Genomic DNA, 23,081 nt, shown 5'->3' on the forward strand with positions numbered 1-23,081 from the left:
GGCTGCGCTCGTGTAACCCCAGAGTCTGAAATTCAGGTCGTTCAGGGTATCCTGGGCAAACTAGACGACAAGGATAAATCGACTAAGCATATGCAGCATATGCTATCTCCCGCCGCCGCGTAGCGACCTCTTACCTAAACGAGGCAACTCACTCTGCAGCCCGGGGGCAGTGATCTGCAACCAAGTCGACACAATCATCTCGACTCTAGCGTAGCAAACTCTACCTCCTCCCTGGTATGAATCGTTCGCTCTGACCCTAGCGGACTCCCTGACACCAGAGCATTGCGCCCTACGGTCGTCGACGTTTTAGTCCGTCCGGAGAGCCATATGTGCGAAAGAGTCAAGTACGATGAAGTTGAATTTACCGAGGTACTCAGGCTGTTGAGTCGTGTAGCGCCCGAAGTTGTTGACGTTGAGTTCCGGTGCAAAAGGCTTTTGAGGCCGTTGACAAGCGAACAGAACCCCATTGTGCTATACACTGAGCGTAGCGAAGGGAGACAGATCACGATCACACCGAGACCGCACTCGACCATAGTCCAGAACAGGAGGTATGTGATGAGTGCTATGTACTATTAGCATGGAATCTTAGAGGGGTGCACACTATTCGTACTCTCTCCGTCTGATTCAGCAAATGCGTTGACGACATGAGTGATGTAGATGATCATCCGTGTAGCAGATGCTGCGATCGCCCTGCGCTATGGTTATGACATACACCTTGAACCTGCAGGAGCGTTGCTTACAAAAGACCAACTAGGAAAATCAGTCCAAGTAGCAGCCTTCGGCGGACGGACATGTTCAGCGACCATATCTGCGGGGTGAATTCAGTTGCTGAGCCTGTAGTCATGACAAGATGGAGGAGCCTTACCCGTGGCAGTGGTAGTAGCCATATAATGATATCCATGATGAAGTCAGAGATCGCATATCCCTCGAGGAGTGGGAGCTGCAGACTGCATTTTTCTGCGATGACGGCAACCGTCGCCCACGCGTGCTCGGGACGAGAACCACAGAGGAAGATGGCGCAAACCCCAAACACCAGAGTCCAAACCGTGACGAGTGCTATCATGAACATAGTCACGGTGTGAAAGACAGTTCTGGTGGTCAGTCTACTGCAAAAAATGCTGCGGTAGAAGCAGAGAATGCTGAGTTTGGTGAAGCCGAATGCGAAGACAGTCGCTATGTCAGCAAAATACTGGATCTAGGGCAGAGTTAGTACCCTGATCTGCGGTGACCGGCGTGGATTCGACCTGTAGGAGTCTGATCTGTTGATAGGAGGTTGAGAAGAGATAACTCCCTGGGCTTGGATCAGCAGGTGGGGGAAGATGGCCCCCCAAGGATTCTGTTGTTGCGCCCCAGAGCAGAAGTGCCGCAAGTGTATATTCCAAAAGCTGCACTGAATACATTAGAGTTCTTACTCGGCTTTCAAGTCCCAGACACGCAACACTCACCAGTGCGGGCAAAGTCAACCAATCGTCAATCCATAGCACGGCTCTCGACCTCTTTCTTGCATAGAAGCGAAGTACCACTGTCAGAGTGCCCAACACGGGGAAGAGAATGGAGATGGTGATGATCGCGGCAGGTGTTGCGTATGTTCGTGACATGATGATAATGGCGACCTTCGAATGCCATCAGTGGTATAGAAATCATTCTTGCATGACGGTTGGAACAAGGCTAGTTTTAAAAATAACAAATTGACTCGGATATAGACGACTCGTGCTGAAGCTAGCAGTGATTGACAGAGGTAAGGATAACCTGGGATAACCCTGGCCGGTTTGATACCAAAGGAGGCTGTGTTTGTTTGTCCCCAGCCTAGTTAAGCACCAAACGGTTGCCTTTTCTTTTCTTTTGCTTGATAAGCCTTACCGCTCCAACCTCATGCCAAAAGTACTACTCCTCCTCCTCCTTCTCCTCGCCCTCCTCGCCCTCCTTCTTTTTATTCTTCACCTTCTCCTCCTCCCCTTCATTGAGTGCTCAATCTGCTAATGGTCATGGCCTTGCTCTGGATTCTTCAAACCACCGCCGTTGTGCTGTTGCTATGGACAGCAGTTGAAGCTATCCGCCGCCTCTACTTCCATCCCATCGCCCACATTCCAGGTCCCCGCCTCGCCGCTCTGACATGGTGGTACGAGTTCTATTTCGACGCCATCCGGCCCGGGCAGTACGTCTTCAAGATACAAGAGCTGCACAAGCAATATGGTTTGTCACGTTCTGCTTCCTACTCAAGCCAGATGCCAACGCCTTTCAGGCCCCATCATCCGAGTCACTCCCGACGAGATCCACATCAACGACGTCGGCTTCCTGGACACCGTCTACGCTCCAGCAATGGCTCGCCGGGACAAATACGACTATCAGCTGCGGAGCCTTCGCATCCCCGGGGGAGTGGGCACCACCGCCGACTATCACCTGCATAAACTCCGACGGGAATCTCTCACCCATTTCTTCAGCAAGAAGAACATTTTGTACCTGGAAGGGTTGATCACAGACAAGGTAGAACAGTTGAAGCAATTGATCGCGACTCATGCAGCCGACAACGCGCCAGTGAACCTGTCAGATGCGTTTTTCGCATTTTCCAACGAGTGAGCTTATTGCAGCATTACCCATATGCCATCTAAATGGGACTAACCCACCCCCAGCGTCGTCACGAATTTCCTCTTCGCGCACCAGACCGGCATCCTCTCCAACGAGTCCAAAGCAGCCACCCTTCGCCAGAACAGCAAAGAGCTCCTGATGGGGATCAACCTCAACAAGCACTTCCCGTGGATCCCCGATCTTCTCGAGTCGCTCCCGCTCTCCATCAGCCGGCCGATGATGCCCCCAGGCCTTGTGGATATGCTTGCCCTCTTCGCCGTGAGACCCCCCGCAACCCCATAACATAACCACCATGACCAACAAAACCCAACAGCGAGTCCGCAACGAACTCCTCACCCTAACACACACCAAAGCATCAGCATCAGCCATCACCGCCGCTAAACCCGCGGGCCCAACAGGCAAAAAATCCGTCTTCGACTCCGTCCTCGACAACGCCAACCTGCCGGGCACAGAGAAGACGCTCCTCCGCCTCGAGCAAGAAGGCACCCTGCTCGCGCTAGCGGGGACCGAGTCGCCCGCGCAGACCCTCACCGTCGCCTTCTACCACCTCCTCGCCAACCCGCCGCTCCTGGCGAAGCTGCGCCAGGAGCTCCGCACGGTGCCCGCATCCGCCTCGTGGACCGAGCTCGAGCAACTGCCCTACCTCTCCGCGATCATCGAAGAAAGCAACCGCCTCTCCTTCGGCGTCACCGCCCGGACCGCCCGGATCGCCCATGAGCCACTCACCTACACGCCTTCCTCGCACGTGGGCCCAACGTCAAGCAGTCCTCCCGGTGCGCAAGCGAGATCCTATAAGATCCCCCCGGGCACACCGATAAGCATCACGACGCTGAGCGCGCACACGGCGGTGACCGTGTTTCCGGAGCCGTGGGCCTTCGATCCGGGCCGGTGGCTCGGGGAGGCCGGGAAGCAGCGACGCAGGTTCCAGATGGCGTTCGGGAAGGGCGGGCGACGGTGTCTGGGGATCGAGCTCGCGCGCGCCGAGCTGTATCTGGTGATTGCGGGGTTGGTGCGCGCGTTTGATATGACGCTATTTGAGACGGACGGGGAGGACGTGGCGTTTCGGTGTGATTATCAGGTCGCTATGCCGCGGATGGGGTCGCAAGGGGTGAGGGTAAGGGCGAAGGAGGTGGAGTAAGAGTCTGTAGGGCATGGCTTGAATCAGGCACTCTAACACTTCTCACGTACATGCCTACAGGCCTTGCGTCGAAGTCGGCCTTGCTTCTCTTCGAGGAAATAGGTTCGTAGGGCTTGGGACGTGGAGCGCGGCGCAACGCTTCTCATAACGGTCTGGTTAGATATCGTCCTTGGGCAGGTAGCGTACCGTCCAGTGGCCAGTGGCGAGTGGCTGATCGACTCAGCTACGAGGGATCTGAGGATCTGGGGAATATACATGCAAGGCTAAGATGCTCAAAGTGATCCGTAAGTATTGAACTTCAGCTAAGTATGCCGTGTCCACATACATACGTCTTATACCTACAAAGTGTCGTCTCGTGTACAGCAATACACATACCAACCACAAACCAGCGAACCAAGAGCCTACCGGACATAAACTATACGGGGAAGACCTACTACCAAAGATCCATTCCCAGAGCACGTAGCCTATATCCGATCCACAATCTACGCTGCTACACATCCGTCTCCACCGTACATCACAGCAAGTTACCTCGTGCGCTCCAAATAGCCCATCGGATTACACGCGACAGCCAAAACTTACAGTTGTCTACTTGCTGACCCAGGCACCCCGACGATGAAGAAAAGGATGAGATTTTCTTTATTTGCTTAACCCTAAAAAGTATCCAACCCACTACCACCGAACTCAGTTGATAGAGAGAAGCTTGACCCGGCTAGAGGAACCAAATAGATTAGCACCGTTCCCACATCCTAACCGCGCTCCCCCCCTCTCCTTCCCCAAGCAAAACCAGCAACGCCCTCGAAAACCCCAAAAAACGATTCAGGAAAAAAAAAAAAAACTCACAAAACCAGAGTCGAGTTGGCAGGGATCAACCCGGGGAAGCCACGGGCTCCGTAGCCGTAGTCACTATCGATCATTAGTTCACCATCTTCAACTCCGACTCCGCCTTCTCCGCCAGAAGGGCAAAGGGAAAAGGGCAAAGGGCAAAGGTTGAGGGTGAGGGTTCGGATAAAACATACGGCGAGATCGTCAGAACAGCCTCCTCGCCGACGTTCATGGTGGGGACGCCCTCGTCCCAGCCCTTGATGACCTGGCCGACGCCGATCTGGACCTTGAAGGGCCCGCGGCCGGGGTTGAGGGAGCTGTCGAACCTATTTTTGGGGGTTAGTATCTCGCCTTCCAATGAAATGAAATTCAGAATCGAAGATGAATGGCTGAGAATTAGAGAGAAGAGAGAGAGAGAGAGAGAGCTGCTCTCTAGTTCCCTGTTCCTGTTCCTGTTCCTGTTCCTGTTCCTGTAGGAAACTCGAGATGGAGGGAGCTCTCCGCGATTACGGTGCCACGGGAACGGAACGGAAAATCAAAAGGCAACGGTTTGCAACGGCAACGGGCAAAAGGGGGGTATGGTATGGTAAGGGCAGGGAACACGCAACTTGTCGCCCATGTTGTGCTCGGCGCCCTCCTTGTACAGGCAGCCGGTGTAGTGGATGGAGACGTAGTCGCCCTTGACGGGCTTCTGGTCGGAGGTACCGGGGGTGAGGATGGTCTTGGTGACGCCCATTTTGATTATATCTGGGAGGTTCTTTGGGGGAGTTGGTGAGGGTGAGGGTGATGAGGAGGAAAATGAAGGAAAAAGAAAACTGGAAGAAAAAAAAAGGTTAGGTTAGGTTAGGTTGGTTTAAAGGTTTCCGTTTTCCCAAGAGCAAAGCCGAAGTGGGGGAGGGGCGGACGGCGGGGGGGGGGAGGAACTTCTACTTCTTATAATTTATCACTTATCACTTAAGGTTAACTTTGGTATGGATCAAATTGACACCGTTGATGTTTGTTTGATTTGTGAACGCCCCGTTTAGCGTTTGGATAGATCAATTCATCTTTGTTTTCCCATCTTGATTGATGGGCACGATCCCCCTCAATCTAGACCGCGTTTGTTGTGGGATTCGCTTGGCGCGGGAGTTTTTTTCTTTTCTCTTTTTTTTTTTTTTTTCTGTTTGGGTCATTGTATGTACTGTATTTGCCGGTGTTTGGCGCGGTTGGAGATTCTGTATCTCTGCAATCACAATGGAGGTTCGGTTTCTCGTAAACCACAGCGAGAGGAATATTATCGTTCGATATGAATCCTTATTGGGTGGAACGGGCCAGATCGTCGGGACGGTTCTCAGGGCTCAGCACTGCCGCCGGTGCCGCATTTGCCATTTGCCATTGCCATTGCCAGTTGCCAGTTGATGTCATTTGTCCGAGAAATTAACAATACTGGTGTTTGCTTGGATGTGTTTGTATGTGATAGATATCTGGGTAATTCGACTAGTCCACTCAACTGTCTCAGGTTGATAGATAGATTGATAGATAGGATGTACTCTACGAAGTACTCTGCAACAAATAAGTACCATGCAGATAGTCCTCCATGTATCACACCCCAAAAAAAAAAAAGCAAATCCCCTGCATGCAGACACAAAAATCAGGCTGCAGTAGCGTTGGCCTCCCAGAACGGCAGCTTCTTCATCTCCTCCACCGACATGCCCAGCACGCGCGTGCGAGGGAACCGCGGATCGACGATCCCGGCCTTATCGTCGTCCTCACCCGATAACGCCAGATAATGCACCGTCGTGATGCCCACGGCCTCGAGCCACGGCAGCACGCGGTGGTAGTTCAGCCCTACCTGGTCCAGCCCGTGGCTGTCGTCCGAGAGCACGAAGCGGCCGCCGAGGGCGAGGAATTCCTGTTGCGTCGGGTGGTGCATTAGCCTCCATCCATCGATGTGTTTAACCATGATCCCCCAACTACAAACAACTCCCACTACAAGCATAACAACTTATCCGGAAAAGAAGAACGGCGAACTCACCCGACAAATCTCCCCCATAGGATACGGCTCGCGCATCCCCTTCCGCAACGCCGCCGAATTCACCTCCAGCAGACCCCCGTACTCCGCCACGAACGCCAGATTACGGCGCACCTTCGCCCAGACCCCATCGCCCGCGGGCTGCGCCCCCCACCGCCGCAGACTCCCGTCGGGATCGTCGCTCTTCAACCGGATCAGATCGAAGTGCCCGACGACCAGCGGCCGTACCTGCCGCAGCATCGCCAGCTGCTCGTCGAAGTAGGCCGCGAACAGGCGCTCGTCGGTGCCGCCGGCGGCGGCGCGGGCCTGCTCGTACATGGCGCGGTCGTAGTCGATGGGCACGGTGCAGGTGTGGTGGATCGAGCCCATGAAGAAGTCGAAGGGGTGGGCCGCCAGCGACTGCTGGATGAGCGTGAGAGAGCCCGGGTGGCGGATCCAGTCGATCTCGAAGCCGATCAGGATGTTGATGTCGGCCGTGCTGTACTTGGTGCGTAGGCGGGTGGCTTCGGCGTAGTAGGCTTTTTCGTTGGCCAAGTGGGCCTCTTCGGTGTTGCCGGCTTCGTTTTTTTTTTTTTTTTTTTTTTGTCTTTAGTAGCTATTGGGGGCCGGGGGCAGGGGGAATGAGAGAAAAGGAGGAAAGGGCTGGGGCAGACAAACCTCTTCAGGGTAGAAGTCCTCCTTGTGTCGGGGCATGTGCTCTGTGAGACAGAAGGTGTGGAAGCGTTTCTGGATGGCTAGTTGGATGATCTCCTCCAGAGAGTCTTTGGCGTGGCCGGGGCAGAATTGGCCCGAGTGGCTGTGGTGGGAGAAGGGCATCTGTAGGCTTTGGTTAGTTTGGGGTTCGTCTATGGTGGGGATGGCATGGTGCTTTGGAGGTTGATAGGGATGATGGAGATGATGATGCTCACGATGACTGCTTTACCCCGCGGCGAGGAGGGGTAGTTGCGACTCCTAGGTATGGGATGTCAAAATTGGTCTGTCTAAATATGTGATCCAAGGAGAACATTCAACTTCTATACGGTATATGCGAAGTGGTTTGACCGTTGCACACTGTATTGTACAAAAGTATAGTCGGGGTGGATTGCGGAGGTCGAGATCCCACTCTTTTTATGGGGCCCGAGTCAAGCAATCAATCATTAGCCGGGCCCGGAGCACGCTGCTACTTGCTGTTTACCTCACTCTCACGGGCTCTGCCTAGGTTGATTATGATTGCGCTATCGCATTTGATTATACAGGGGTATTTAGGAGCAGCACGTTCATACACGTAAGTCCATCTCAGTGATTATCGCCTCGCTGAACGCTCCAAGAGCAAGAGCCTAATGCTGTTGACTTATAAGCTGCGATACCACAACCCTCCAACAACCCAACCCTCATCTACAACCCCAACCTCCAAGCCCTGATACCATTAGTCTAACCCCCAATCCAGCACATCTGACCTATTATCCACAGCATACCCCCTTTTCCCCATCCTGCAATACCCATTACCCATTATATCCCCCCTCCACCCAATGATCCATAGACCAAGACAGCACCCAAACACCCAAACACCCAAACGCCACAAGCAGCCCCCTCCCCAGACCCCTACAACCCCCCCAAAAAACTCACCCCGCCGCCAAAACCATCGCAACCACATAATCCCCATCATGCGAGATCGACAACTTGCCCAGCCTGTCCCCCTCCGACGCCCCCAGATATACCACCTCCGGCCGCCCCTCGTCGACCGCACTCACCCGCACAATCACATCCTTCCACCCGAGCTGCGCGGCGCCCCGCGGCGCCGCCTTGCGCGCGGCCTCCTTGGCGGCGAACCGCCCCGCGAGCCAGCGGGTCATGTCCGGGGTGATTGTCTCAGGAAATTCGAGCGGTGAGGGATGGGGATGGGACTTAGTCTGGGATTGGGGTTGGGCCTGGGACTGGGTTTGAGGATTGTGTAGAGGTACCGGGGAGGAGGACAGCGGGAAGCGCGCCCGGAAGTCGGCTTGTTCGCGGGGGTGCAGGATGCGGCGGGTGAAGCGGGCGAGGTAGGTCCCGTTGTGGCGGGTCAGGAGGCGGGCGATGCGGGGGAGGTGGACGATGTCGGTGCCGATGTTGAGGGCGAGGGGGAAGGGGATCGGGGGTTTCATTTTGGTTATGGCTGGTGTGGGTGGCTGGGTGGGTGTATGGGTTTGTTGATGGTGGTGAGTGTAGAGGCCTAGGGAGAGAAATTGTGGATGGGAGGCTCGGGTCAGGTGACTGGTTTTGGTTGGGGTTGGGTGTTTATGGAGAATAGCTAGTGAGGGACTAGGGTATATATTTTAATTTGTTCAATTGATCGGTTGAAGTTGAAAGACTGGTGGTGTGTGTTTCTACTTGGAGCTGTTTGTGTCATTAAGCTCGATATACCTGTGACCTGGAATGGTCCTACATGTTATATTGCCCGCCATTGTTACCCGGGTCTCTGACACTACGACCAATCTACTAACCAAAACATCTCCGCAGGACCAATGAAGAAAGCATGGTGTATACTCTATATGTACAGATTCACACCTGACCCTCAGAAGTCAACCAGTCCCGACATGTCACAGACGTTTCAAGCGCGAAAGGCATGGCCCGACTCGGCCACGTTACATCTGGGTCTCACACGGTGTATAATCGACTCGACTGAATCTCGCACGTCGGGCACATTGGATTCAACTAGTCCTCGATTCTAGCATGGGATGCATCGGCTTTAATGATCCTTCTTCTTGTCGTCTCCGTTCACCTGCTTCAGGAAGTCCCTGTAGCCAATTCGTTAGCTCGAGCGCGGCTGCGGTAACGGAGTACACCCTGCGTCTGCATTGCAGACCCCTAACTGATCAGGCAGCTGGTGGCTGACCATTAGGAAGGGGCGTGGCATCCAGCCCTTCGCGAGTATCTTTCACAAGCCGCTGTTTCCGCCGCTTGTCCTGCAGCTCCAACAGCTGAAGTTGCATCCGATAGTCTTGAAGGGCCGCCTTTTCGGAAGTGGAGAGAGGGGCGTGCTCTGCCTGCTTAGGGTCTTCGGTAACGTACGTGATGAATTCCTCCTCGTCCTTAGAGGAAGCCTGGATAGGAGGAGTAGCGGGCTTGGGCTGGCTGCCACCGCCCATGGCAAGCTTGACACCACCGAAGAGGGCACCGAGGACACCCATGGCGAGCTAGAAGAGCATTCCCCCGTTAGTCATTGGTCCTCATGACGCAGGTCAAACACCGGCCATCCCACAATACTAGGACAGAAATTGGCCTCGAACGACAGGGAGGGCCGGGCAGAGGATGGGTGCGAGTAAGCATCGCAGCGGAGTACGTACATAGTGGGAGCCGACCTTCTTGCCGGCGATCTGGTAGTAGACGACCATGGTGACGGATTGGAGAGGGAGGGAATTGGATGGACTTTGGCGGAGAAGCGGTGCGATGATAGGTTCCTGCGCGAATAAGTCGAACGGACGGCAGCGGAGGAAGTTGCGGCTGCTGGTTCTGTCCCGATTGGGTATGGTCAGCTGATTCAGAAATGAGTCAGCAGAAAGGAGCTATGGTGCTGAGTCAGAAATGTGTCAGCATTTACTTGAGTCCACGTGACACTGCGCTCATCCCGGGAACGTCCGACGGCGGATGACGTTCGGGAAGCAATCACGGGATATCAGCTGATAAGTACTATGCGTATGGGTCGATGATGTCCTCATGCACTCCTCAACCATAATCTCATTCATTATAAGATGATCCAAATTGGTGATCTACAATTGGACTGATCCAGCAATGTGATGGTCAGAGTCAGTAACAGTCCACACAACAGTTTCACTTCACCATCGCCAACTCAATTCTATGCCGTTGACCAACGCAGCGTGCATCTGCCAGCCATGAGGTCACTACTTGGACTGTGGCGGTGTTTATGCCCAGCACAGCTGCTGGCTTCCTGTTTCCCGACAGACCTCGGGGTGAGAGCCTCCATTCTGGCTATGACGGGCAAGATTTACCCCGGCTATTGCATGGAATGATCTGTTGAGGGCAGCTGCCCCTTCTTCTGCTTTTTTTTTTTGGTTGCTTCGGTCTTCTTCTTCTTCTCTTCTTACATTCCTCCCTCACTTCTTTTTCTCAGTCTTTCTCTCTTTTGTGTAATTCAATTTCACTTCACCTCCTCCCTTCATTACAGTACATACCCCCTTGCAACCTTCTGTCTCTACACCATATAATCCTCGGTAAGTCAATAATCCTCTCCTCTCTCCAGTCAGCACACCTCACTTATTCTTCACTCAGCTTCCTGATCTCCTCACGCGACCGCACCATGATCTGGGGGAAACAGCAAGACAAAGCGCCTGAGGTGGTACAGCAACCCATTCCGCGCGAGAAGCTGCCGGACCAGCTTCAGAAGCTCGTTGACCACGATGATGGCTTCTACGATGACATTTATTCCTCCTAGTATGTTGTTCCCTGTTTCTTGGAGCCATTGCGACGCACCGTCCCACGCCCGACCACCTCCGCGTCTCCCCCGCATTCTTCCCCGCAAGCGCCGGACTGCAACTGTCCGCTAGGCGCTGCGATCATCCCGACGCCAGCCCACGCAGGGGCAACAATCAATTCAATACGCGGAAAAATTATCGGGCTTCATCTAACTCATCGCCAGCTCTGTTGACTCCACTGAAACTCCCTACCGATATGCCGGTTACGCCACTCGTCTTCGCACGATTCTGCTCTCCGCCCACCGCTATGTCGCCTACACCTCTGACATCGGCGAGTCCTTCCGCCCCGTCGCGCACCCGTGGCTCGTGCGCTCCGCCTACGGTATCTCATGGACGTACTTGATCGGCGACGTCGCGCATGAAGGTTACAAGGCCTACCTGCGCAACCGCAGCCTGCTCGCCCCGCCATGTGAGGCCTACAAGGATGCCAGCGACCTTTCTCATGGACAAGTCGCCAAGGGCATGGTTACCGGCAACCTGACCGGATCTCTCACCTCGGCATCGCCCGATACGCTCACGCCCTGGCCCACCACCGAAATTCCCCTCATCGAGGACTATCGCATGGTCATGGCCAAGCGCGCCGTTTTCCAAAGTATCGCTAGTATGGGTCTGCCGGCCTTCACCATCCATTCCGTCGTGAAATACTCGGGCCGGATGTTCAAGAAATCCTCGAACACTTTCCTCCGCACCTGGTCTCCCATCGGAGTAAGTCATTCTGCAAACTGAAACTACCACCGCAGAGACAACTGACTAACTATCACAGCTTGGTCTCGCCGTCGTCCCTTTCCTCCCGTATCTCTTCGACGAGCCCGTCGAAGAAGCCGTCGAGTGGGCCTTTAGCCGCGGGCTCTGGCTCTACGGCGGCGACGAAGCCGTCCGGCCCCTCCCTCCGCCCAAGGCCGCCCACGTCTCTCAAGACGAAGCCACCTCCCTCAGCCACTACCTCCGCGTGCAGACGGAAAAGCACAACAAAGAGTCGCTGGGCTCCGACGCCAGCGTCTCCGACTCGGCCGCCAACCTCTCCTGGGAGGCATACAAGGAGGAGCGCCAACGAGCGAAGGAGCAGCGCCAGCGTGAGCGCGAGCAGCACGGCCACACGGGTCCCCTCTCTCTTCTGAAGGGATTCACCAAGGAGAAGACGGAGTAACGCCCCCAATTCGCCATTATATTGCTATATTGCTTCCTTGATACCAGATTCCACTATGCATCTCCTCAGCGTTTGCCTGGCGCTCAGGACATTTAGTTTCTATATGTATATAAGTTAGCGGGTCTATCCTCTTTACTCATGGAATTTTTTTCTGATTGGCAGGGTCGTGTCAGCCCACTGATTGTCTGACCAAGTAATTCTATTCACTATTCAGGGGATGGCTATGTGGATGGCTCTTCAATACTAGTATAATTTCCCCTACTATCCGCGAACCGGCACGCATGACAACTGGACCCCCGTCCCCGGTCCCCCCTTCCACTTCCAAGATCACGTAGGGCATGACAATCCGAGACGAAACAACCAGAACAATAGTCTGTCTAATCATGAACTTTCAGTAGAGAAGATAGCCACGTTCCGCAAAAATGCATCTCTATATACAAACACCACCCAAAGCCCATCTGGAACGAGAATAGCAGAACCCCTCCTCCTCCCCCTCCCCCCTCCTCCCTCGGCACCAGAACAATACCCAAACAATACACTATAAAGAAAAACACGCCTACATAGTCAAGCAAGCAATGATACTGCGGACACGGTACGTACAAACACACACAAACTCGCCCATCATTCGAGCCGGGAATTATATTTCTCTGCTATGCAAAAGCCAGATGGAATTGAAGGATTATGAATTTGATGAAAAGGGAAACGGTGGACGGATCGGATTATAGTTGCCACCTGGGGTGGGTGTATGAGAGGGACAAAATAGTTGCTATGTAATAGAGGAGAAAATGTGGGCAGAAGGTTTCGCTGAATGGGGTTTCATGGACCGGTTGTCCTCCGAAGTACCACCGGCGATCGATCAATCATCCTTGAAGCGATCCCTGGAGTGATGAGTCCTGCTCGATCGTCCAGGCGACGGGGTGGGGAAGCGGCCTCGGAGGGTCGAGGACGAGGATGTGGAGGATGTTCCGTTGGGGAGGAGGGAGGTCGATGCTGATGGTGGGGGGTTGCGGTCGAGGGTGCTGCGACGTGCGCTACTATGGGAAGAGGATCCGTCCGCTGGACCGGACGGGTGGGTTGCTGCCGGCTCTAGTCCATCGTTCAGCTCGATGAGATCGCCCAGATTGTGACGGCCGCTGGTTTGGATCTGGACCGTGGGGTCGGTGCTGTTGGGCGTGCCGGTTGCTTGCTGCAGGTCGTTGAGACTGGCTTTGGCGCGGCTGGTCATCTTGCGGACCCACGATTCCACGGCTCCGCCGATGTTCTCGAGGCCCGTGGGAGTGTTGGAGACGGCGGAGGCGGTCGGGGTATCGGAGGTGGTGTCGAAGTTCGGGGGTCGGGTTGCGGGCGCGAGGTTTGGGAGATGCTGCGCGAAGAACTTGCTCAGTCCGTCCATCGCGGGCCCCGGGGCGGTGATGTCGCGGTCGAGGGTGCCGACGCCGGGGGCGGAGAATTGGATGCCGCTGCGCTGGCGCTGATGCCGGGTGCCGGGCCTCTTGGGGTTCTTGGGAGAAGAGGGGTCGGTGGATTGGCGGCTCCATTGAAATACGGGAGGCTGGAAGGACTGGGGTTCAGCCGGTGATGAGGATACAGAGGAGGCTGTTGCTGTTCGTGCCTGATCCGAGGATGGCGATGGTACTGAGTCGGTATACGAGACCGATTTTCGCCGCGTGCGTGGGAAAAACCCCAATGCGCCTCGAGGAATGCGCCCTATCTCGACTGGCGCACCGAATCCTTCGATCTCTACCCAGGACTCGTGCTTCCAGACCCGGTCCCCGTCTCCTTCGTGAATAGTATCTGATGGTTCCGTCTTCGGATGTCCCGGTACCGCAGTGGGTGCGATCGAACTACCATTCAAGTCTTCCAGAGACTCGTGAGTACCGTTCAGTAAGTCGGCATCGGGTCCATTCCCTTTTGGCCGTCCTTTGATCGAGCAAGAGGCAACCGGCAGAAGAACCGTTTTCCGGCCTTGTATGCTATCGCTGGGCCAGAATCCGTTGGCCTTTCGAAAAATTGCCGGCTGGCAGCCATATCGTATCGTAACACCAGTGATGGTATCTGTCGGTTGCACATGATGTATGTATACTAGCGAGTCCTCATCCTGCTCCGGGTCAAGGTTGGAATGACCCGTTTGGTCGCTCGAATCCCGCCGCTTATGTCGCGAACCGGGTGCCCAAGCTGGCCCGGTGTCGGCCAGCAGAAGAGCCTCGCGTTTCTTTGCCTGCACCAATGCCTGCCGTTCTTCCTTGGTCCCCACTCCAATTTCTGGTGTCGACGGAGCCGATGGTCCCCATGACGCCGGTATAGATGAACGAGGGGGCGGTCTCGAATATAAGTCCGGTCGGGAGGGTTTTCGGGCATGACCTCGCGAGGTGCCGTTGGGGGCTGGTCGGGCAATATCGCTCCCTAATACCGATGAGGCCAAGCTTTGCAGCGACGACCAGGATGCATCCAGAAAATCTATAGGAGAATGTACTGTCTCAGCCAATTTGAATCCTGTCCTCATGTCTTCAACAAAACCCACCTAGGGAGCTGTTTCCTCGATTGCGGTTGAAGGATTCGGTAGCTCGAGATGGATGTCTCATCGGAATAGGGGACACTCCGCGGGATGGGTTTGGGGATGGGGTGGCACCGCGAGAGCGGACCACCGACTCCGAAGACAGCATCGACGACAGTCCGGAGGACTGCATTTGCCTCCCACCATCCTCATTGTCGCTGTCGACGATAGAGATCAAGCGGCGAGTTCGCGGTCGCACCGTTGATGTGGATCGAGTGCTTGCGGTCCTGGGGTGAAAGGCTTCGGCCAAGCCGCTATTGGAACTCATCCCTGGCTGTGGGAGGAGAAGGATAATGAGAGGTTGTAGATGTTGTCGGCTCTCCGGAGCGAGCTTAGCTTGGATGAGATCGCCCAGGCACTGATTGCCATCGGAGGTCTCTATCTCAGACCATTCGTCATGCGGCGTTTGTGGTTATCGCATCCGTGTCCTAATCGTGAAACACCCGCGGCACCTGGAGATTATCAGGACAGTAGCACCCGTGCTTTGGCCCGATTGTGTATACTATATTGATTTCGGGGATAAAGGCTCTGAGCCACCCTCAAGGGTTGAGCTGCGTTTGGGGGGGGGGGGGAGGCTGAAGGCTTTGAGGGGAGGGGAAGCGCGGGATAAGAGAAAGCAAGTATGGAGTCTAGTTCCTTCTGATGACGACTCCAGGTCGGGAGGGGGGGGGGTGGAAGTTGATCAATCGTGCTTTAGGCGGGGTGACTGTCTCCTGATCGGTCGGGACAGAACGTCAAAGGAATTCGGGGAATTTTGAAGCTGGAGGAGAACGCAGAAGAACAACGGCGACGATTGAGAAGGAGGGTAAGGCGAGTGTGAACCGCTTGATCGGCAAAAAGCCTTCCCTAAGAGCATACAGTACCAGTAGGAATCTTGTGAGTCTCTCCGTCTTGACTTGTCTTGCCCTCCCTTGACGTCGCCCAGGGGCGTACCGATTCGTACTGTATGGTACCATAGCACACCACCAAATTGGGCGGGCCGCGTAATCGGGTTACAATACTATTTCCATTGCTAATGCCTAGAATAGCAAATATCTTGTCTCAAGCATTTCATCCCAGCCAAGCATTGATGGTGATAATACACAAGGACTTCAGAAACAGTCTATGAACAGAAGCATGTCTAATAAGCCCTGTCGCAGAACCATGAATTGCACAGAGCCAATATGCCAGTTATCGTCACTGGCAACAATTCGCGCTTAGATAGCCAAAGAACCAGAGAGGAGAAAAGAAAAACGCCGGGCCCGTCAGACAAGTATAAATTGACATGGAGGTAACATGCACAGGGAAATCGAATCGATGCCAGAGAAAGATAAATACTTTACTCGGGAGGTTCGGCCATCTCCGCCGGTCGTGTCTCTACTTCGGACGTCGCTTCAGACTCGGTACTCCATTCTTTCTCCGAGTTCGCTTTGGTCTGAACTTGAGTGGGCGGAGGAATGACCCGAACACCACCGGCACGACTGAAGAAATCCTCCGTGCGCAGACCACGGACATCCTTGGGGTCTACTGAAGCCATCTGCTGTCCGTCGGCCTTCTTCTGTCGGATTAACTCTCGCACCGGAACCATGGCCGCATCACGGCACGCCTCTTTGATGTCACTGCCGGACATGCCCGACATAGCTTTAACCAGATAGTGCAGATCGAAGTTATCCCGGTCGACCTTGGTGTCCTTCAAGATTAAACTGAGAATCCGCGTGCGCTGTGCTGCGGGCGGGAGGACGACCGGAAACTTCTTCGGCATTCGTCGGAGAATGGCATCGTCGATGTCTTGGATTCGGTTGGTGGCACCCAAAACGACCACACGCTGAGGCTCTCCCAAGGAGTTTGCGGATGTGAGACCGTCCCAATGCGTCATAAATTCTGCCTTGACCATGCCACTGGCCTCATGTTCTCCGCTCCGTCTCGTGCCCAGCACGGCATCAATCTCATCAATAAACACAATCGAGGGCTGAAGTTTGCGGGCTAGCGAGAATACTGCATTGACAAGCTTGTTTGAGTCGCCATACCATTTCTCCGTCAATGTCGAGATGTGTAGGTTGATGAAGCATGCGCCGCTCTCGTGCGCCAACGCTTTCGCAAGCATAGTCTTTCCGCATCCAGGCGGTCCGTACAGCAAGACACCCGATGGTGCAGTCAAGAGCGAGGAGGACGAAGAGTATAGGTGGGGCATGGTGAGGGGGTATATGACAGACTCTTTCAGCTCTTCGATGATTTCGTCCAGGCCGCCGATATCTTCAAAGGAGACGTGAATATCATCCGGAGCAACCACATCCATCGCGATGGCTTGCTCATATTGGTTGAGGGTCAGATCGCCTCTCTTGGACCGACTCTTTTCTTTGCGCCCGCGACGCGGCGAACCCTCGTCTGATTCATCCCCGCCGTCAAGTTTCCGTAGGATGGCTGCGGATTTGCGTCGTTGTTCTTCCTTTTTCTGACTCTCAGGATCAAAGTCGAGGCGCGAGATAAGGTACCGGATGAGGAAGTATGCAGATGCAGACTACTCACGATCTGTCAGTATTGTTCCGAAGTTTGCAGCGTCATCAACTTACTGTGCCCGCAACCATGACCAACTCCTGTAAGAACTGTTGCCATCGGGGACCACGAGCGGAAGCCATGATGACAGAATGCAATGACTGTCTTGAGTAGTGAGTAGGCAGTTGTCCGCGACGTACGTTAAATGTGAAAAGAAGCGCAGCGGTCGATTAATCTCACGGTCCTCAGGGCAATCTGATATGATCGCGATTGTCGCCGGGTCGGCTGTCGGCGAACGAGCTGAGAGTTGTGGCGCTCATCTGCGGGAGACGTGGCTTTGCCGGCAGAATCACATGCTTCACTGCCACACTCAAGTCGAAGCCTGAGGCGGACATGGTTCAGGGCACTTCGCTTTTGGCTCCCACAGCCTTCCGTACCACATAGTACGTACTGTACTTTGATGACCCGCTCGCGTGTCGAATCAGGGGTCACCGATTGGTTGCGGGTCTTCCCCAAGGTTCCCCCAAATCAGGTACGCGGAAATGTGCGGCCATCTTTCTGATTCCCCTAAAGCTAAGCTTGACCGGGGGGATGCTGTGGCATCTGGAATACCTCAGCGTTGTGTCTCCTTCTCTCAGATTGATTAAGTTATCGGTGTAATCATTCCTTGACTCTAATGACTTTCGATTCTTTCTGATCCTCGATCTCTTTTTCTCACCTTGTTCTACCTACGTCTGCGCCCCTGCTACCGCAAACATGGCGCGTCTGGGCCGCGCAGGGTTCCTTACCCTCGCCGTGGTCTTTCACCTCATCTACGCTTATTCGATCTTTGACATTTACTTCGTTAGCCCCATTGTGAGTGGGATGAAGTCGTTCCATGTGGAACGAAACCCGGGTGCCTCTGCTCCAGCCAAGCGACTTGTTCTGTTTGTGGCCGACGGCCTGCGCGCCGATAAGGCCTTCCAAGCATCGCCCGACCCCGACGAAACCGCAAACGACGATGAACCAATTTACCTCGCCCCATTCATTCGATCTCGCGTGCTTTCTCACGGCACTTTTGGCATTTCCCATACTCGTGTTCCAACCGAATCCAGACCGGGCCATGTTGCTCTTATCGCAGGTCTATATGAGGACGTTTCGGCGGTGACCACAGGATGGAAGCTGAACCCGGTGAACTTCGACAGTGTTTTCAACCGGAGTCGGCATACATGGAGCTGGGGAAGTCCGGACATTCTGCCCATGTTCAAGGAAGGTGCGGTTCCAGATCGAGTGGATGCAGACACATACGGCGAGGAGGCGGAGGACTTTACCTCGGATGCGACAAAGCTTGACACCTGGGTCTTCGATAAGGTCAAGGAACTTTTCCAATCCGCAAAAAGTGATCCTGAGCTAGATGCCAAGCTGCGCGACGACAAGCTTGTATTCTTCCTGCATCTTCTCGGCCTTGATACCACTGGCCATGGCTATCGCCCGTACTCGAAGGAGTATCTGAGCAATATAAAGGTGGTGGACCGGGGTGTGCAGGAGATAACTCAGCTAGTGGAAGAATTCTACGGCGACGAGCAGACGGCATTTGTTTTCACCGCGGATCACGGCATGAGCGATTGGGGCAGCCATGGTGATGGTCACCCGGACAATACTCGGACGCCTCTTGTTGTATGGGGATCAGGTGTTGCTGGCCCTAAGATACCGCAGGAGGGGACCTTGTCAGGACATGAAGACGGTGTGTCGCATGATTGGGGCCTGCATGGTGTTCAGCGAAACGATGTTGCACAGGCTGATGTCGCGGCGCTCATGGCCTACTTGGCTGGGCTTGACTTTCCAACCAACTCAGTGGGCCAGTTGCCTCTCGCTTACCTCGATGCCAGCCCAGAGGAGAAGGCTCGTGCTGCGCTTGCGAATACGCAGGAGGTCTTGGAAATGTATAATGTGAAGGAGGAACAAAAACAGGCCGTGTTGCTCCGATATAAGCCTTACGAGCCACTCGACAACCACAGCGAGGTCGTTGAGGAGATCCAGAGACTAATTGCGAGCGGCGCCTTCGAGAGCTCGATTGAGATGTCATCATCGCTCTTTGCCAGGGCCTTGGAAGGTCTGCGCTATTTACAGACATATGATTGGCTTTTCCTCAGAACCATTGTGACTTTTGGATACCTGGGGTGGATTGCTTACGCTTTGACGACGGTTATCGACCTGCACGTTTTGCACGGCACATCTGACGCAAGAAGAACTGTTTTCAGCACCATGTTCTTTTCTTCCGTATTGGTCGCGCTCTTTTCTGTCTTCTTGTATCAAAAGTCCTCCTGGCGCTACTATTTCTACGGCTTCTTCCCCGTGTTCTTCTGGGAAGAAGTTTTTGCCCGCCGAAAAGCTCTTTCCGCTGGACGTGAAATTCTTCTGGGCCATGTACAATCTGCAAGCGGTTACGCCACGCTCGGTATTCAGCTATTGGTGTTTGTTGGAGTGCTAGAGGCGCTGGTAAGTTTCACTAACCGGTAGCGAAAATGATTTGCTAATGAGTTCTAACAGGTTCAATCCTACTTCCAACGGGAGATTTACACTGGTTGCTTCATTCTAGGTGCTTTTTGGCCTTTGGTCTATGGCTTGGGCTTCTTGAAGAGACATATATTCCTGTCTGCTTCATGGTCAGTCGGGTGTCTTCTCATGAGCACTTTCACTCTGCTACCGGCAAACAAGGTCGAGGACATCGCTACTATGTAAGCCTCACGTACGAAACACGAAAGTCTGCGTAAACTGCTGACTTGATTGCACAGAACATATGGCGGTCTTCTGATGTTTTTCTCTGGTCTTCTATACTTGCTTTTCGAGGATACAATCTTGGGCCTTGACCAAGAATCAGGAAAGCTGCCCGAGAATCGCTCTAGCTGGGGCTCGCGCACTATATTAGGGATGCAGGTACATTGTCCACCCCGCATACCTTGGCGTCAAGCCATTATTTGCAGTCCCAGGCCTCTCAATATCCGTTACTGTAGTATGTGCTAATCCTAAATAGCTTGGTAAGGTCCTGCTTGCTATTATAGTCACGAGATCCAGCGCGGCGTCCCTTCAAGCTAAGCAAGGCCTTCCATTTGGTAACCAAGTTGTTGGTTGGGTTGTCCTTGGTATGTTGCCCATCATGCAGTATTGTTTTGTCGAGTGAAGCTAACGGGATCCTAGTTGCATCGCTCCTGCTCCCTTTTGTCCACCGACTAGCGCCCAACAGCCACTACATGCATCGGTTAATGGTCCTTTTTCTGACCTTCTCTCCGACATTTATCATCCTCACGATCTCGTACGAAGGCCTGTTCTACTTCGTATTTTGCATGACCATTATGACCTGGGTACGACTGGAGCATGCGATCTACACATATACTTCGGCCACCAAGAAAGCGGCTTCAGCCACCGAAAAGTCTAGCGCGGATGCTACGACCACCGTGGAAGGCCACGCGTATCGGTACCGGAGTTTAAGCGTATCCGACGCTCGCGTGGCCCTTTTCTTCTTCTTTCTCCTCCAGTCGGGCTTCTTCAGCACGGGAAACATCGCATCCGTCTCCTCCTTCTCACTGGATAGCGTCTACCGGCTTATTCCGATCTTCAACCCCTTCAGCCAGGGGGCGCTGCTCGTTCTCAAACTCCTCATCCCATTTGCGATCATCAGTGCGAATCTCGGGATTCTGAATCGGCGGCTCGAGGTCGCCCCTAGTGCATTGTTCATGGTGGTGATGTCCATCTCGGACATCATGACGCTTAACTTCTTTTACATGGTCCGTGACGAGGGCTCCTGGTTGGATATCGGCACGACGATCAGTCACTTCCTGATTGCCAGCCTGTTGTGTACATTTGTGGCGGGGCTGGAGTTCCTCAGTGAGGTATTTATCAGCGGAGTCGACTTTGGAGCCCGCGCCAACCAGGTGGCCGCGGCTGTCGCCGAAGCCATCAGCGGCGAGGTGCCAGACCAGGCACCCAGTCGAGAGGACTAGACAGACTGGTCCTATGCCGTTGGCCAGCCCTAGTCTGGGGTCGAATTGTCTTGATAGAAGTAGAAAGATGTAATGTAGAATTGTATTGTACATGTTCAATATCACGAATTCTATTTCCCATCACAATCACTTTCGTCACAACGAAATAAACAGTCGAAAAAACGATCACCTCTCAGCTCCGTCTCCCATCTCCAACAATGATGTAGTTCGCCCATGAACCGAGGTATCACAAGCCGAAAACAGACGTCCTACGGGGACTAATCCCATCAAGCTTTTTCTTTTTCCCCTTTAGTTTTATTTTCCTTCACCCTAGAGGAAAAGAAGAGCCCCGGATCATGCCCGTCCGCGCCAACCTACCTTCCCCTTCTTCTAGCCCAGTCTTAACCAACCCCGTGCTGCTGGCGTCATGCATTAAGTTCCATGTAGTTGGGGCCGCTGAATAGACTAGCCAGTCCAGGCTGGCAGTTTGACACCCGCGGGGATCAAGCTGAGGGGAGCTGGAGGCGGGGTCGGTCCCCTTTGCGCCCCCCCCCCCCCCCCCTCCCGGAGCCCGGACACTTGACTTTCCCCGCTAAATGGAATCCTTCGTGGGTTTACGTAGTTGGGTTCCTTGTGGGGGCGGGGAGGCAGAGGTAATGAGGAATGGGTTTTGTGGCTGTCGGGGATTTTTTTGTTGTCGTCCGGGATGATTCCGGGGTGATCTGGGGCGATTCCGGGGTGGTTGAACGAGAAGGGTAGTTGTTGCGAATAGCCTGGTGGGCAGGGGGGAGGTTCCTGTGTGGTTGGTGTTGAGCCTGGGGGACTACTGATACTATTCCTGCAGGTATTGATGGGCAGTGACTTGGACGTTTGTTTTTCAGGAAGGAAGGAAGGAGAAGTCCAAGTAGGGGGACGTAAACTGATTCTAATATTATTCGTCGGGTTCTACAGATACTATGTCTAGAAGTATCCTAAGGTACTGTAAGGGAGGCGCTGATTGATAACGAGGTAGGTACCTTATACTGCATCGCCGTTCATAATACTTTGTTAGTCAATCATGCACTAATTCCCAAGATCTTTTATCTTCAAGGTCAATCAATCACTGATTGCCTAGAGATCCGTACTATAATTTCAGGTTAAATTGTGGGGAGTTATTATTCGAACAGTATTGAAGAAATCAAGATTATGGATGGGCGATCTTTTTCTTTCTCCGGCTTCAAAAATGGGTGCTGGGATAGCGTGGTTGGGTTGAGTAAGGTAAAGTGGGTTCGATTTTGGGGCACTTTCAATTTTATTTTGTTTGGTTTCTGACTTAAGCACGGTAGCGGTAAGCAACTAAGGTTTGATGCACGGGTAGATGTTATGATTTGAGCGGCATGGACTGCGTGGTAGACTACTTAGTTAGTTGTCAAGGGTTTGACGTTTTCTCCGATGGGGGTTGTACTGCTTTTGCCTTGCTTGGAATGAATGGAAGAAGCTTCGACGGATGGATTTCAAAGACTACGTCCAAGTTGGGCCGGAATTGTACGACCGTCCAGTGAGAGGGGCAGTAATTGCAATGCGTGGAAGGGTGGCATAAGGAACAGTAATGAAGGGAACCTCGGTCAAAACCTGGGATCCACTTTGTGGGGAGAGGATTCCAGACTCGACCACTTTGAAAAATAGAAGACTGTTTGACTGCTGTGAAGGATGCTCATGTTGGCTGCTCGTTAGCATCGTAGATATTGCTATTATCGTTCTTTGCTTGAAAGGCACTTTGATCAAGGAACATATTGTTTGGGCATATGGAATCATGTGATGCGCGATGTGAGAGCTCGAGGCTGAGGTTGATTCAATCCTTCCTTCTTGTTCGAAGTCTCTCCAACCTGAGTATCATCCCTGTCTCATCTGTTGCCAATGGTCTCATGATCCGACCCATCCCAAACACTGACAATAAGTCCG

At 53.7% G+C, this 23,081-nt stretch overlaps 10 protein-coding genes across 10 annotated transcripts; 3 read left to right on the top strand and 7 right to left on the bottom strand.

Moving 5' to 3' along the window:
• Positions 1–194: 194 nt before the first annotated feature.
• On the bottom strand, positions 195–1,761 carry BO86DRAFT_447469 (uncharacterized protein; the record flags this gene model as incomplete). Its single annotated transcript, XM_025676589.1, has 6 exons — positions 1,446–1,761; positions 1,245–1,385; positions 866–1,195; positions 741–808; positions 611–690; positions 195–562 (listed from the first exon to the last, which is right to left on the bottom strand). The coding sequence occupies exons 1-6, from the start codon at positions 1,596–1,598 to the stop codon at positions 195–197; spliced, it is 1,140 nt and encodes a 379-aa protein (XP_025528768.1). The 5' UTR covers positions 1,599–1,761.
• A 113-nt stretch (positions 1,762–1,874) lies between these two features.
• On the top strand, positions 1,875–4,006 carry BO86DRAFT_455507 (cytochrome P450). Its single transcript, XM_025677119.1, has 4 exons — positions 1,875–2,193; positions 2,243–2,573; positions 2,631–2,844; positions 2,900–4,006. Exons 1-4 carry the CDS (start codon positions 1,980–1,982, stop codon positions 3,722–3,724), a joined length of 1,584 nt encoding a protein of 527 aa, XP_025528769.1. The 5' UTR covers positions 1,875–1,979; the 3' UTR covers positions 3,725–4,006.
• A 331-nt stretch (positions 4,007–4,337) lies between these two features.
• On the bottom strand, positions 4,338–5,300 carry BO86DRAFT_388381 (FKBP-type peptidyl-prolyl cis-trans isomerase). The gene is made up of 4 exons (XM_025671839.1): positions 5,155–5,300; positions 4,741–4,872; positions 4,565–4,627; positions 4,338–4,433 (listed from the first exon to the last, which is right to left on the bottom strand). Exons 1-4 carry the CDS (start codon positions 5,280–5,282, stop codon positions 4,406–4,408), a joined length of 351 nt encoding a protein of 116 aa, XP_025528770.1. The 5' UTR covers positions 5,283–5,300; the 3' UTR covers positions 4,338–4,405.
• Positions 5,301–6,117: 817 nt separating this feature from the next.
• On the bottom strand, positions 6,118–7,639 carry BO86DRAFT_388382 (histidinol-phosphatase). The gene is made up of 5 exons (XM_025671840.1): positions 7,466–7,639; positions 7,215–7,373; positions 7,178–7,179; positions 6,561–7,119; positions 6,118–6,437 (listed from the first exon to the last, which is right to left on the bottom strand). The coding sequence occupies exons 2-5, from the start codon at positions 7,371–7,373 to the stop codon at positions 6,177–6,179; spliced, it is 981 nt and encodes a 326-aa protein (XP_025528771.1). The 5' UTR covers positions 7,466–7,639; the 3' UTR covers positions 6,118–6,176.
• A 105-nt stretch (positions 7,640–7,744) lies between these two features.
• On the bottom strand, positions 7,745–8,797 carry BO86DRAFT_388383 (holo-ACP synthase). The gene has a single exon (XM_025671841.1). The coding sequence runs from the start codon at positions 8,678–8,680 to the stop codon at positions 8,159–8,161; it is 522 nt and encodes a 173-aa protein (XP_025528772.1). The 5' UTR covers positions 8,681–8,797; the 3' UTR covers positions 7,745–8,158.
• A 244-nt stretch (positions 8,798–9,041) lies between these two features.
• On the bottom strand, positions 9,042–9,914 carry BO86DRAFT_388384 (ATP19 family protein). Its single transcript, XM_025671842.1, has 2 exons — positions 9,863–9,914; positions 9,042–9,712 (listed from the first exon to the last, which is right to left on the bottom strand). Exons 1-2 carry the CDS (start codon positions 9,908–9,910, stop codon positions 9,392–9,394), a joined length of 369 nt encoding a protein of 122 aa, XP_025528773.1. The 5' UTR covers positions 9,911–9,914; the 3' UTR covers positions 9,042–9,391.
• Positions 9,915–10,711: 797 nt separating this feature from the next.
• Positions 10,712–12,422, top strand: BO86DRAFT_62916 (mitochondrial fission process 1 family protein). Its single transcript, XM_025677518.1, has 4 exons — positions 10,712–10,747; positions 10,806–10,971; positions 11,173–11,713; positions 11,772–12,422. The coding sequence occupies exons 2-4, from the start codon at positions 10,934–10,936 to the stop codon at positions 12,153–12,155; spliced, it is 963 nt and encodes a 320-aa protein (XP_025528774.1). The 5' UTR covers positions 10,712–10,747; positions 10,806–10,933; the 3' UTR covers positions 12,156–12,422.
• Positions 12,423–12,647: 225 nt separating this feature from the next.
• On the bottom strand, positions 12,648–15,281 carry BO86DRAFT_409011 (putative LysM domain protein). The gene is made up of 2 exons (XM_025674385.1): positions 14,677–15,281; positions 12,648–14,612 (listed from the first exon to the last, which is right to left on the bottom strand). The coding sequence occupies exons 1-2, from the start codon at positions 14,975–14,977 to the stop codon at positions 13,012–13,014; spliced, it is 1,902 nt and encodes a 633-aa protein (XP_025528775.1). The 5' UTR covers positions 14,978–15,281; the 3' UTR covers positions 12,648–13,011.
• A 434-nt stretch (positions 15,282–15,715) lies between these two features.
• BO86DRAFT_336676 (protein-degrading AAA family ATPase MSP1) lies at positions 15,716–17,474 on the bottom strand. The gene is made up of 2 exons (XM_025668920.1): positions 17,259–17,474; positions 15,716–17,206 (listed from the first exon to the last, which is right to left on the bottom strand). Exons 1-2 carry the CDS (start codon positions 17,322–17,324, stop codon positions 16,028–16,030), a joined length of 1,245 nt encoding a protein of 414 aa, XP_025528776.1. The 5' UTR covers positions 17,325–17,474; the 3' UTR covers positions 15,716–16,027.
• Positions 17,475–17,761: 287 nt separating this feature from the next.
• On the top strand, positions 17,762–21,212 carry BO86DRAFT_409013 (mannose-ethanolamine phosphotransferase MCD4). The gene is made up of 5 exons (XM_025674386.1): positions 17,762–19,659; positions 19,711–19,898; positions 19,956–20,097; positions 20,195–20,303; positions 20,359–21,212. The coding sequence occupies exons 1-5, from the start codon at positions 17,938–17,940 to the stop codon at positions 21,159–21,161; spliced, it is 2,964 nt and encodes a 987-aa protein (XP_025528777.1). The 5' UTR covers positions 17,762–17,937; the 3' UTR covers positions 21,162–21,212.
• Positions 21,213–23,081: the final 1,869 nt, after the last annotated feature.

Source organism: Aspergillus japonicus (assembly GCF_003184785.1).
Source record: "Aspergillus japonicus CBS 114.51 unplaced genomic scaffold BO86scaffold_17, whole genome shotgun sequence".
In the NCBI taxonomy this organism is placed as follows: Eukaryota; Fungi; Ascomycota; class Eurotiomycetes; order Eurotiales; family Aspergillaceae; genus Aspergillus; species Aspergillus japonicus.

Bases quoted from the DNA above. Each gene is read 5' to 3' on its own strand.
- BO86DRAFT_455507 (XM_025677119.1), top strand. From the start codon at position 1,980: ATGGTCATGGCCTTGCTCTGGATTCTTCAAACCACCGCCGTTGTGCTG. The intron at 2,574-2,630 runs GTGAGCTTATTG...ACCCACCCCCAG, and splicing joins TTTTTCGCATTTTCCAACGA to CGTCGTCACGAATTTCCTCT. The intron at 2,845-2,899 runs GTGAGACCCCCC...AAAACCCAACAG, and splicing joins ATATGCTTGCCCTCTTCGCC to CGAGTCCGCAACGAACTCCT.
- BO86DRAFT_388381 (XM_025671839.1), bottom strand. From the start codon at position 5,282: ATGGGCGTCACCAAGACCATCCTCACCCCCGGTACCTCCGACCAGAAG. The intron at 4,628-4,740 runs GTATGTTTTATC...AATGATCGATAG, and splicing joins GCTGTTCTGACGATCTCGCC to TGACTACGGCTACGGAGCCC. The intron at 4,434-4,564 runs GTGAGTTTTTTT...TGGTTCCTCTAG, and splicing joins GCCAACTCGACTCTGGTTTT to CCGGGTCAAGCTTCTCTCTA.
- BO86DRAFT_388382 (XM_025671840.1), bottom strand. From the start codon at position 7,373: ATGCCCTTCTCCCACCACAGCCACTCGGGCCAATTCTGCCCCGGCCAC. The intron at 6,438-6,560 runs GTGAGTTCGCCG...CCGACGCAACAG, and splicing joins CTATGGGGGAGATTTGTCGG to GAATTCCTCGCCCTCGGCGG.
- BO86DRAFT_388383 (XM_025671841.1), bottom strand. From the start codon at position 8,680: ATGAAACCCCCGATCCCCTTCCCCCTCGCCCTCAACATCGGCACCGAC.
- BO86DRAFT_388384 (XM_025671842.1), bottom strand. From the start codon at position 9,910: ATGGTCGTCTACTACCAGATCGCCGGCAAGAAGGTCGGCTCCCACTAT. The intron at 9,713-9,862 runs GTACGTACTCCG...ATGCTCTTCTAG, and splicing joins AGAAGGTCGGCTCCCACTAT to CTCGCCATGGGTGTCCTCGG.
- BO86DRAFT_62916 (XM_025677518.1), top strand. From the start codon at position 10,934: ATGATGGCTTCTACGATGACATTTATTCCTCCTAGTAT. The intron at 10,972-11,172 runs GTTGTTCCCTGT...ACTCATCGCCAG, and splicing joins ACATTTATTCCTCCTAGTAT to CTCTGTTGACTCCACTGAAA. The intron at 11,714-11,771 runs GTAAGTCATTCT...TAACTATCACAG, and splicing joins GCACCTGGTCTCCCATCGGA to CTTGGTCTCGCCGTCGTCCC.
- BO86DRAFT_409011 (XM_025674385.1), bottom strand. From the start codon at position 14,977: ATGAGTTCCAATAGCGGCTTGGCCGAAGCCTTTCACCCCAGGACCGCA. The intron at 14,613-14,676 runs GTGGGTTTTGTT...ATTCTCCTATAG, and splicing joins TCGAGGAAACAGCTCCCTAG to ATTTTCTGGATGCATCCTGG.
- BO86DRAFT_336676 (XM_025668920.1), bottom strand. From the start codon at position 17,324: ATGGCTTCCGCTCGTGGTCCCCGATGGCAACAGTTCTTACAGGAGTTG. The intron at 17,207-17,258 runs GTAAGTTGATGA...GATCGTGAGTAG, and splicing joins TGGTCATGGTTGCGGGCACA to TCTGCATCTGCATACTTCCT.
- BO86DRAFT_409013 (XM_025674386.1), top strand. From the start codon at position 17,938: ATGGCGCGTCTGGGCCGCGCAGGGTTCCTTACCCTCGCCGTGGTCTTT. The intron at 19,660-19,710 runs GTAAGTTTCACT...GAGTTCTAACAG, and splicing joins TTGGAGTGCTAGAGGCGCTG to GTTCAATCCTACTTCCAACG. The intron at 20,098-20,194 runs GTACATTGTCCA...AATCCTAAATAG, and splicing joins GCACTATATTAGGGATGCAG to CTTGGTAAGGTCCTGCTTGC.